The sequence below is a fragment of the Schistocerca piceifrons genome, chromosome 7 (genome assembly GCF_021461385.2).
Source record: "Schistocerca piceifrons isolate TAMUIC-IGC-003096 chromosome 7, iqSchPice1.1, whole genome shotgun sequence".
NCBI classification, from domain to species: domain Eukaryota; kingdom Metazoa; phylum Arthropoda; class Insecta; order Orthoptera; family Acrididae; genus Schistocerca; species Schistocerca piceifrons.
The window spans coordinates 326,765,364-326,778,351 of record NC_060144.1 but is presented as its reverse complement, the minus strand read 5'-3'; the positions used below and the strand labels follow the sequence as shown (position 1 = coordinate 326,778,351).

Sequence of the window (12,988 nt, the reverse complement as noted above, 5' to 3'; positions counted from 1 at the left end):
ACACATCCATGCCCGAGGTAGGATTCGAACCTGCGACGTAGCAGTCGCGCGGTTCCGGACTGAAGCGCCTAGAACCGCTCGGCCACCGCGGCCGGCTATCCATTTTCATCCTTTTACACTTTTACAAGTAAAGTCTTCTGTAGACTGTATTTATACGGTCTAATAAACGCTCATTCATTATACTGTGACAAGTAATGTTTAAACTAGCCTCTGTTACAAATTTAGAGACTTCCAATCCTTCCTCACAATTAGCAAAACCTACAAACTACCATTCCTCCGGTCTTCGACTGATCATAATTATTGGCTCCCAACCGTAAATGAAACCAGAGAAAGTTCACTGCGGCGCTTTACCTCTGATAACGAACGCTGCGCGTCTCCGTTCTCCTCTGGTCCTCGCTGAACTGCCTCGTCGATCTCCGGACTCCTTCCAACTCCTCATGTCACTGTAACCACTTCACCATTCCACTAAAGGCTCAAACCCCAGACCAACACTCAATGCCTTCACTACTCTTTTCACTTCTGCACTCCACTACACCACTCTTGATCTCTGCCCTCTTGTGATTGGATGTCTCATAATCAACCTCAGCGACAGGCTGTCATTGGCCTCTCTTGCTCTTTCCAGATGAATTCCTCGGTGCCGCGAGAAACACAGCTGTTACTGTCCGCGGGAAAGTCACACTTGAGAGCCGCCGACACATCACCATTTCTGGTTTCCAAAACAGTCTTTGATTGCCCAGAGTCGACAGGGTTCCACAGTGACTCTAAAGGTCTCAAGGCTTCTTGACATACATTTCCGAGAACGGGACAGTTTCTCTGCGTCCAGCGTTCTGAGGGCTTTCATCACCGAGCGAGCGACCAGTCACCCTCTCCACCGCCGAAAACCGAAATCCAGCCAGTCTCTCCCCTCGCAGCCGAAGCGACAGCCTCCTCATCCGCTGCCTTTGATTAAAAAATGACCAATATCGAGGTTAACTTTATCTCCAGACTGTAGTCCCACCAAAAGAGCCGCCTCAAATGATCCTGTACAGTGAAGTAAGGAATCACCTTGTAAACTAATGAGGCGGAACATTATGACCGCCGACCTACTATCATCCAGGCGATAGTAGCGTCACCTGGCGAGGCCTGACTGCTAGTTAGACCGTCCGTATCTCGTGGTCTTGCGGTAGCGTTCTCGCTTCCCACGCGCGGGTTCCCGGGTTCGATTCCCGGCGGGGTCAGGGATTTTCTCTGCCTGGTGATGACTGGGTGTTGTGTGATGTCCTTAGGTTAGTTAGGCTTAAGTAGTTCTACGTTCTAGGGGACTGATGACCATAGATGTTAAGTACCATAGTGCTCAGAGCCATTGGAACCAATTTTTTTTTTTTTTTTTTTTTGCTTGTCAGACACAAACACGGTGCATATAGTATCAGTGAGGGTGCTGTCGATGTGTAGAAATGATGAGGCGTGCAATCTATCTGAGTTTGACCGAGGGCAGATTGTGACGGCCTGGAAGATCAGGAAGAGCATTTCGGAAACTGCACGACTTGTCGGGTGATCGAGGAGTGCTGTGGTGAGTGTCTTCAACCCGTAGTGAAACCACGTCCAGACGTAGTGTTGTTAGGCGGCCACCCCTCATTGCAGAGGTCGGACATGGTAGGCTGGGCAGACTGATAAAACAAGACAGGCGGTGAAATGTGGCTAACTAACATCAGACTTAAATGCTGGGCAGCATACTAGTGTGTCTGAACACACAGTGCACCAAAGTGTCCTAACTAAGACCCCCGCAGCCGACGACTCTTGCATGTGCCAATGTTAACGTCACATCGGCAACTACGATGAAATGGGCGCGTAACCATCGGCACTGGAAATTGGTGCAGTGGCAGAGCCTTGCATGGTCTGATGAATCCCTATACGTTCTTCATCATGCCGATAGGAGGGCGCGGATCCGTCTTCTTCCAGGGCAAGAGCCTATTGATGCCTGTGCTGTGGGTCATTGACAAGTTGATGACTGTTCCGTAACGCTCTGGAGACATTCACGTTGGCATCCACGGGCTGACAAGCTGGCGCCGGTTCCGTTATGCTCTGGAGAACATTCACATTGGCATCTATGGGTGCAGTGGAGCTCGTGCAAGGCACCATAACGCCCAAGCTGGTTGCAGACCATTTATACCCTTTCACGACGGTTATGTTCCCCGGTGGCATTGGCATTTTTCAACAACATAATGGCCGCGCGGGATTAGCCGTGCGGTCTTAGGCGCTGCAGTCATGGACCGTGTGGCTGGTCCCGGCGGAGGTTCGAGTCCTTCCTCGGACATGTATGTGTGTGTCTGTTCTTAGGATAATTTAGGTTAAGTAATGTGTAAGCTTTGGGACTGATGTCTTTAGCAGTTAAGTCCCATAAGATTTCACATACATTTGAACATTTTTGAAGAATATAATGCGCCATGTCACAAGGTGAATAGTGTGGTGGAACTCAGTGGCGACTTCCAGTTCATGTGCTGACCTCCCAACTCGCAGATCTGAACCCGATCGAACACATCTAGGATGGAATTGAACGTGGCGTCAGAGCTCATCGTGCTCCTCCTCGGAATTAGGTGACTTGTATGTGCAGATGTGGTGCCAGCTGCCTCCAGTCAGCTACGAAGGTCTCATTGCTTTCACGCTATGACGCGTCGCCGCTGTTATCCGTGCCAAAGGTGGACATACTGGCAATTAGGTGGGTTATCATAATGTTCTGGCGGATCAGTGTATATTAACGGTGGAGAAAACATAAAAATGGAATTAGGAGCATTGACAAGTTGCCCATTTGGATGGGAGATGTGAGGTGTATGTAAATACTAGTTCAGTAGCCTGGACGGGCCATTCGTGTTGTAGGCAACACGTGGCGCGTGCTGCCGGTGGTGGGCCAGTTCAGCGTGGCCGACCTGGCGCGCGTGTCGCGCGACCTCCACGACCAGTACGGCGACGTGGTGCGGCTGGCGGGACTCGTCGGCCGGCCCGACCTGCTCTTCGTCTACGACGCCGACGAGATCGAGCGCGTCTACCGCCACGAGGGCTCCACGCCCTTCCGGCCCTCCATGCCGTGCCTCGTCCACTACAAGAGCGTCGTCAGGAGGGACTTCTTCGGCGACCTGCCCGGCGTCGTCGGCGTGTAAGTCCTGCGCACTGGCCTTAACACCTCCGGTATGAACGGTGCAAGGGTGGCTCATTTTCCACTGTCTCAATTTTCACTAGCTGCTACTCTGGTACACTAACAAGAAACAATAAACAGGATAGAATATACTAAATTCTTAGGTATTGATAGTAATGAAAACTTAAACTGGAAAAACCATACAGGTTCAACTAGTTTTACCATAAGAACAATTGCCAACGTTGGAGATACAGAAGTCAGTAAGTTAACATCATTAGCAGATTTCCATTCGCTGTGTACCCCTTAGAAGGAAAGTACACATTGCATAAAACACATGAATGAGAATATCAACCATCGTCTCACTTTGTGAAATCTGTTACCAGCAGTCCACCTGAGTTTGAGAGTAACTGAGATATTCGCTATACTAGAAGGAAAATTGATCTGCGTTAACCTTTAATGAATCTAACGTGGCTCAGAAATGGGTGAAATATGCAGCCATAAAACTGTTTGACAATCCGCTCATGGAAATGAAATGTCTGGCAGACAGCAGAAGTGTTTTCAAACGTAGATTAAAGATGTTCCTCCTATAGCTCCGTCTATATGGTAGATTAATTCTTCAACAGAAGTTATTGTACATTTTTACAGGGAAAAAGCCTGTTAATTACATGCATGTAGCCATATAAATATTTTTTCATCTTCTTTTAGACTCCTTACTTCAATCGGTAAAAACGGAACTCTTTTAGTATCACTTTTTTATGCGTCTATCTCTGTCTGTCCTACAGTGAAGACCTATTTCTCTCAGAAACAGGTAGATGTATCAAGTTTAAATTTATGTCTCATACTAAAGTCTACGGTCCCTTGATGGTGTGAAAATTTTAAGTCTGAAAGTCAATGCAATCAAAATAGACAGCTATTTAGGTCACATATTTCTATAACCGCAAACTGACTCGTAAAATCGTGAAAGATTCTTCCCACTGACATAGAATCGTGAAATTTGGCAAGAAAAAAGGTTTCACAGTACAAGTAAAGGAAAAAAAAATCGTAAAACTGTCAATTTGTAATTATACCACATAAAAAGTATTTTTCTTATTAGTTGTCAATCTGTCTCTCTGTCTTTTAACGTCCCTTTTTCTCAGGAACGGCTAGAGATATTAATTTAACATTTATGTCAAATGCTAAGGTTCCTCGGCGGTTTGAAAATGTAAGCTTCTAAGTCAATGCAGTCAAAAGATGCGGCCATTTATATCATATTTTTTGATACTCGCAAAACTTACTGAGCAAACCTATAGATGAACTGCTAAGATGCATGTCGGGCCTGAATGTCTAGCGCTAAAGCATGTGCTTGAACACCACAATGTCTCGGAATCGGATCCCCGTGGGGCGAAAGTTTTCAGTCTTCATTTGAACTTAGCCTTCACCTCTCAGCAAATCGCCTAAGTGGACTCCAATAGAAAGACTTCCACCAGGTCGTTGAACCACACGAAATTATTATTATTATTATTATTATTATTATCTCTAAACATAATCATGTTTGAACGGAACCTTTAAAGCGAGAGTCCGACTTGCACTTGTCCGGCACAGGGTGTTTAAAATAGTGTCATATGTTCCTACAGGAGGTAGTATTTGTCACCATTACAAGAAAAATTCCTATATGTCTGGAAAGCAATACCTTTTGAGGCATGTGCCAATCCTTCCTCTCACTCCAGTCTGTGTGTAACCAGTGCTGCACGTGGTTACCCCGCATCCTGGCACATCCTTCAGTCCTTCCCAGTGAGTCTGGCACTCTTTCAAATAAACCTGGCTTCAGCGGGGTAGCCGCGGGGTCTGACGCGTCTTGTCACGATCCGCGCGGTTCCCCCCGTAGGAGGTTCGAGTCTTGTGTGTTGTTCTTAGGGTAACTTAGTTTAAATTAGATTAAGTAGTGCGTAAGCTTAGGGACCGATGACCTCAGCAGTTTGGTCCCATAAGGCTTTTCCACAAATTTCCAAATTTACCTGGCTCCATTCGGATTCCGTCACATGCATCGGTCACACTCTCCCGTGAGGTCTGCGTATTGCAGATGGGCGAGTGCTGTGTACCACAGATGTCTGCGCGATGAATTAGCAGCGCAGTTGCAGAACAATATCATTGCAAAAAGACATCGACTGTAGCTTATGGACGACGAGATATGACCTCACTTTCTACGAATCGTGCGGCACTACCTCGGCGCAACGTTCCATGTACTGTGGATTGCTCGGGAAGGTCAAGCAGCATGGCCTCCCTATTCGAGAGACCTGAATCCATTGAATATCTGACTGGGGTATCTAGAAGCATTGATTTACTCCCAACCCATTGACAATGTATAGATGTTACTGGGGCGCGTGACGAATGCATGTGCCGCAAACCGAACGGAGCCGTGTATAGTTGAAAGAATGGATGGTTCAATGCGACGAAGGGCTGAAGGATATGTTAGGAAGCGTAGTAACAGCAAGCAGTACCACCTATAGAGTTCTGTACAACAGAGAGAGGGGGAATTAGAGGACTTATTGACATGTCACTGCCCGCGTCTCGTGGTCGTGCGGTAGCGTTCTCGCTTCCCACGCCCGGGTTCCCGGGTTCGATTCCCGGCGGGGTTGGGGATTTTCTCTGCCTCGTGATGGCTGGGTGTTGTGTGCTGTCCTTAGGTTAGTTAGGTTTAAGTCGTTCTAAGTTCTAGGGGACTGATGACCATGGATGTTAAGTCCCATAGTGCTCAGAGCCATTTTTGACATGTCACTATAATTGTGTTCTTTTGCTGCCTCTTTAATTTTTGTGTTGCTGTACGTAAAAAGCCGCTTCCACTGTTCCTGCTGTGTTGATTTCCATCGTTGATCTATCGCGACTGGATAGGTGATTCCAATTTACCGTCATTTTCTGGGAGCTCGGAGTAGCCATCGTGAATCTCTGAAGCTTCGCAGTGACAGGCTGCTAATCGGAAGATAGGTCGTTGGCTGTGATTAGGTGGAACTCAGCTTTGACATTTTTGATAATATATGTGGCACCTGTTCTTTCGGACTTCTCCGAAAGAACAGGTACCACATACTTAATGAAGCCGAGGTTGACAATTGATCACTTCAGTGCGCTCGAACGCTTACGGGAATTGGCGAAATGCCACGATCAATGAGGATAATGGGCAAGGGGCAAAAGGCACTATATCAGTAGTGTGACGTCCGCCACCGTAGCTGATCGGACAGCGTGCCGGCTTGCCTTGCCGGGGGGCCTGGGTTCGATTCCCAGCTGGGTTGAAGATTTTCTCCGTTCAGGGACTGGGTGTTTGTGTTGTCTTCATCATCCCCACTTCGTCCTCACCGACGCGCAAGTCGTCGAAGCGGTGCCACCTCAAAAGACTAGCACCAGGCGATCAGGTAAACCCACCTGGAGGCCCTCGCCACACGACATTTCATTTCAGTAGTGTGTGGATAAATTGAGAATTTGCTTCCGATGGGAGGCGCGCTGAGGTAGTCCATGCAGTTACGATGACCACTGTGTTCGAATAGCGCAGTGGCCAGCACATCTGCCTAGTAAGTAGAAGACCAAGTTCGGATTATGGTCCGGCACAAATTCTCAACTTTCCACATTGTTTCAAATCAATGCCAACCAGAGCTAACGTCAGTAATGCCTCTGTGTCTTGATTTTTGGCAGTCACACGTCTAAAATTGATTCCCCATTCGTCACGCCCTAGTATATATGCTTTTCTTACCGCGTCACGTGCCCGTAACTGCACTAGGCAGCATTCAGCCTCGTTGTGGTCATAATATTCTGGATCATCAGTGTATTATCCGCACTCGGGCCTTGTTACTAGCAGACTGGAGCATGGAGGGGAGGCAACCACGCACACTCGGCGGTACGTGCCCATCCCTTCATCAGTTAAGCAACACAAGTGTGCAGTTGTCTTTAGTAAACTTCCTGCAGGGGACAGTAGATGTAAAGCGTTTGTTCACTAGCGTAGAACCACAAGACGCACTTCCCCGTGACACCAGCTTCGCGTTACACAACTGCAAACGTTTTTCTGCTGCTCTCTCTAGAAGCAGACGACTGGTATTTCACAAAGTGCCTTCGCTTCTGCACACTTTGCCAATGCTTTTTCAAGTCTGCGAGAGAAATTGCAATCGCTTTCTGAAAGAGAAGTGGCACATCAAAGACTAGTAATTATAGATGAATAGCTGCCTAAGCGCATTTCAAATAGACTCATTACGCGCAGCAATTTCAATTCAAATACTAAAAACATCCGTACACTATTTCTTTAAAGATATTTCTCCCATTTTCTGTAAAATCCTATTTATTTATTTCACAAAATCTCTATTTAAGCTTTATAGCCGCTCGCAAGTGCAAGTTGAAATGCCACAAAATGTGTGACGTACCTAAATGACACGCCTTATAAACCAGCCGTCGTATATACCGGGTGGTCAGAAACATTCTCAAAAGCTTGTAAGGACGATGCAAGTTAGGTTGTGCTGAGAAATAATTGTTAAGAAAAAAATTAATACGTTCCACCATTTCTGAATTAATTGTCACTGAATTTAACCAATCAGGCCGTTAGGCGCGTAGATTAAAACTACCCGTCACACTTGGTGTCACCGAACGTTTTCTTCGTTTGGTTTCCTAAAACCACACAAGAGTGATGCAAGAACTGGGCGGGCCGGTAGTAAGGACCTAAGCCGAGCCAAAGGCTGAGCAGTGTCGTGCGCTATCATCTAAACTATGAAAACAACGGAAAGGAATTGTATCTGGCGGGCCTCTTAAACTTGCGAGCACAACGGCCTGGTTGGTTAGCTGCAGTGCTGATTAACTCAGAAACGGTGCAACATGTCGAACTTTTATTCTTAACAGTTAATTCTCAGCACAACATACCCTGCAACACCCTTACAAGCTTTTCAAACTGTTTCTGACCACCCTGTATAAGTCCAGATATACATTTTTCCGGCGGTAAAAATGCAAATGTCGTGTGACTAGGGCCTCCCATCGGATAGACCGTTCGCCGGGTGTAAGTCTTTCTATTTGACACCAGTTCGGCGACTTGCGGGTCGATGGGGATGAAATGATGATGATTAGGACAACACAATACCCAGTCCTTGAACGGAGAAACTCTCCGATCCAACCTGGATTCGAACTCGGGCCCTTAGGATTGACATTCTGTCGCACTAACCACTCAGCTACCGGGAGCGGACTTTTCGACGATGATATGTCATTTAGGCATGTTGGACATTTTGTGACATTTTAACTTATGCATGAGAATGGCTAAAAAACCGAAATAGTGATTGTGTGAAATAAATGAATAGTGATTTACAGTCAAATGGCGGAAACATATTTCAAAGAATTCTAAGTGACTGCGGTCACCACGAAGGAAAAATTCTATAGAGTAATTAATTGCAGAAGGGCAAGTCGCTTTTAGGAAAATGTGCTCACTACGCACAATAATCGTTAAAATCACACTTTGCACTACCTTCACGCATGCAGACTTGTGTCATCTTAGATTCAAGATGAGAGAAAAAGGGAATGAGAGATAAAGCCTTATGAAACTATAAAATAACTTAGCAATGAAATAAAAACAATTGCCAAGGTAAAGGTATTCTGATCAAAAATCCGCAGCTTAACCTGTGAAATTAAAATTTGCTGTTTTGTAACATTCAGAACCATTTTGCCCACCCCGTGGCCGGCCGCGGTGGACGAGCAGTTCTAGGCGCTTCAGTCCGGAACCACGCGACTGCTACGGTCGCAGGTTCGAACCCTCCCCCGGGCATTGATGAGTGTGATGTCCTTAGGTTAGTTAGGTTTGCTTAGTTCTAAGTCTAGGGGAGTGATGACCTCAGATGTTAAGTCCCATAGTGCTTAGAGCCATTTGAACCTACCCCGTGCTTCATATCATGCTTGTATCCTCCTTGACCTGCGGCTCAGCCTCTGAGTCATTCTTCGAAGGCAGTCCTTCTCGTCCTCCAGTCTGCGAGGATGGTTCCTGTGAAGAAGCACTGCAAACTTCAACTAGTCCAAAGTACGCTCAGCAGGGTTCATGTCAGCAGATATCGCAGACTGTTCCGTTCGGTTGATTCCAGCCTCGTAGGCGTTCACGGGATGACCCTTATCGACTTGAAAAGCGAATCCATCTCCGAAATGTTGTCTGTAGGGCTGGACAGGGTGTTTGAGAATATAATCCCAATAACGCACGGCCATCAAATTACCATCGACAGAGGCGTTCGATATCTGCACATTATATCGAACCAAAACTGAATGTATTCGCTTCCCTGTTGAACCTGTGGGACTGAGATGTACACTTTATCCGACCGCCTCCGTATTCTGCGACGATCATCAACCCTCAGGTAAATCCTGCACACGGTGAAGCGAAAGATGACATTAATAACAAGGACTGAGAAGAAATGCTGGATAAGGTAAAGCGGACAGGATAGTTCATGAGACTGCAATTAGGTTTGTTTGTGTTGGACACCAAGACACAAACGCATGAATCACAATTAAGAAATAACAAATGTGGCCCGTACGGGTATTGAAATGTTATACACATAGGGAATCTTGGTGACTCGTTTCAAATGATGTGTTCTAGTGGCGTCAGTCCAGTGTAAAGATGCAGAACTAATAAATAGAAACAAAGAGATGTTATTCGAAGAAGCCTCAAAGTAAAATGGTCTGATGTAGGAGACTCTCAGGTTATCAACGTCTCGGATACAAATCATTTTTTTTTTTCTTTGTGAGATAGAAAGAAATACACGAATGCAGATATGATACACAAATGCAGATATGTTTACTTAATTACGAAAATCAAACTGCTCACCAACAACCCTATACTCCGCCAGTCCAACAAAATTCCAAGACTGATTTTATTCCTGGTGTATAAGCGACGTCAGCGCAGTAACTATGGTGGCATCTTGAACTAACAACTGTAAACAGCAGATGTGCACTCGCCCAGTCAGTTGTGAGTAGTCAGTGTTAAGTAGTGGACGTGAGACCCTAGTGTGTCACTATTGTTGTCTCACAAATCCCAAGGGTGCTACGGCTCTAAATCAAGTATTCAAGACATTCTCCAGAATGTTTTGAGTAAGAGACAAGTGTGTTTAAATTTTGTCCCGCATATCTTGACTACCGAACAAAAACGGCGTCGCATGGACGCCTGCATCGACTTGGTTGAAACGCAATACACGGGTATTTCTTTGCTGGAAAACAGTGTCACAGGCGATGAGACTTGGTGTTATTATTGCGAAACTGCCACAATACGACAAAGTACGGAACTATACATGAAAGGTTAACGCTTTTACGGCTTAATCGACATTCAAGCCAGTGCGTCGCACAAGTTGAACGACATCCCAAAGACGGATTTTTCTCACAGTTTCACATGGTTGTATGAACAATATGTTTGTTGTACTCAAGTGGAGTGATACTATGTAGAACATATGAAGCATTAAAATCACCATCTCAATGTTTCTATATCTCTTATTAATACAGTCTCGAAACTACTTGGACTGACGTGTTATTCAGCGTAGCAGGCTAATTTGTAGATTTCTATACATGCTTATATAGCAAAGGCTCTCGTACACAGTCGATCTCTGGCTAGAAAATATTTTCCAATTCTGTGCAATAGGATTAAGAATGTTTATTTACTCATTAGGATACTTTCTAGACGTTCCACGTCTCCCAACCGTTTGAATGGTAAAATATTCGGACAATTATTGCTTCGTACTTTCTGCACAGCGCACGTGATCTAGTTGGATGTGATAAAGAAACTTCGCAAACATTAATTGGCATTAATAAGATTTTTAAGCATGCTTTTTTAACCATTTCCCACTCCTCTTCCTTAAGAGTTCACTGACATCCATAAGGAAACCGCACTTTCTCTTCATTGAAAAAAAATATTACGAATCTAATTATAACCTCGTTTAACGTACTGACGAATTCGGAACAGCTGTTGCACAGGCACCACTCGCATAAAGCAACTGTGCATGGAAAGCCGAAATTTAATCAGGGTAATAAAGTCAATTTTGGCTTTACATCTAAGCAGGGCGGGGAAAATCTGTTTCCATATTTTGATTGTTGTGTTCCGCAAAAGTATGTAACGTAGTAAATGGTTGTCATTAATAGCCGAAACAGAAAGGCAAATCGATAGTGGAGTAAACTACTTTCATAAAGATGCAAATAATTGAAATTTTACTGTTAGTTATGTAGAACGATTAGTGAAACTCATTCCAGTCTACATTCTGCGTGATAAATTTATGAAATACCAACTACGGAAATAAAAGGACAGTCTAATGGCATCACGTAAGGTAGAGGCCTGCCTTTCACGGATCTGTGGTGGAGAGACGACTCTTTAACTTGCCTCTCACGCGGTCAGTACACTGACCTCAATCGGCATTTTTATCCACCTTTCACAACCGGTTTTCGCAACAAACATGTCGAACACGTCGTTGAAACTCCCCAGGATGCCACGCAAGTATTTCAATCCGATTACCACCGAAAAATTGGGCACCTCAGATCTACGATGCTGGGTCAAATACAAGAAGATTTTCTGACTCAAAATCTGCATATTTAACCTTTCTTCTTATTTCAGAATCCAAAATTGCAGTTGTTTACACGAGCTCCTTCTTTAGGGAGTTAGGATTCTCATTCAGCCGGGTCGACTGTCGTGACAGCAATAGCCTGTTAATTACTTTTTGTGCTGACGCCTAATAGATTATGTCCGTTGTCGATCATGAGATATGAGAATATCAGCAAAAGAAATCTAGTGAAACTATAAACTGTTTACTTAACGTTCCACTTTTCCTTCCATAAAATGAATTAAAATAACTTCTAAAACTACATTTTTCACGTTATTTCATTTATTTATTCTTGGGCAGACAGCGAAGTTAAGCTGCGCCATTCGCATTACAGTTAATGTTAATTTATTAGATCTTTTACTAACTGTTATATTCAGCGATACTGTCCAGTTCTTATAAAACACATTTACTTCACAGACTTTATCCTTTAGGAAACTCCACAAATGAAACAGCATATGGTAGAATCTGCTGAAGACACCACCTACAGTACACTTGTTCGTCGTCTGCTAGAGTGTTGCTGCGCTGTATGGGATCCTAACGAGGTAGTGTTGACGGAGGGTATCGAAAAAGTTCAAAGCAGAGCAACTCATTTTGCACTATCGTGAAACTGGGAGAGAGTGCCCTGGATATGATACGCGAGATGGTATGGCATGTTTTGTTGACTTCCACTCACATAGCGAGAAATGACCATTGAAATGAGAACTCGCACGGAAATATTTAGGTGCCAATTTTTCCCCCATGCTATGTGAGAGTAGAACGACCGAGAAATTTGAAGTGGTTCTATGGACCCTCTTGGAATTCTTGGATGTGGATTACATATTAGTGGCGTAAATGTAGACCTAGAATCAGGAAAGGAGCGGGCACATTGTACTGTTGATATATTTTTCCGCGCGAGCAGCAATAACAAGGGACAGTGGAAAGCAAACTGCCCCGTATCGTACTAACATTCATTTCTCAGCCAGCCGTGCGTGAAAATAGTTCGTTGTTATCTATTACCGCTGTGAGCCTGATCAGGATTCAACTGGAACCTTCGCTTAACGCTGAATGGCTCTGATCACTATGGGACTTAACTGCTGAGGCCATCAGTCCCCTAGAACTTAGAACTACTTAAACCTAACTAACCTAAGGACATCACACACATCCATGCCCGAGGCAGGATTCGAACCTGCGACCGTAGCGGCAGCGCGGTTCCAGACTGTAGCGCCTAGATCCGCTCGGCCACTCCGGCCGGCTAACGCTGAATGTTTTCGCTGTTAAATTCACCTTCGTTTGGTATGAATGACAGTTATAGTCGGTTGCTAAATTCCACCGTAACTTTGGATAATTA

The 12,988-nt window shown here is 45.0% G+C and overlaps 1 protein-coding gene across 1 annotated transcript in view; it reads left to right on the top strand.

Annotated features, from left to right (window-relative positions):
- Nucleotides 1-12,988, top strand: part of LOC124805264 (probable cytochrome P450 301a1, mitochondrial) — a gene marked incomplete at its 5' end in the record, with an annotated part of 97,700 nt that overhangs the window by 16,044 nt on the left and 68,668 nt on the right. Inside the window, one exon of the mRNA XM_047265775.1 lies at nucleotides 2,854-3,130. Within this exon, the coding sequence (XP_047121731.1) occupies nucleotides 2,854-3,130 (277 nt within the window). The remainder of the gene's footprint in view (nucleotides 1-2,853; nucleotides 3,131-12,988) is intronic.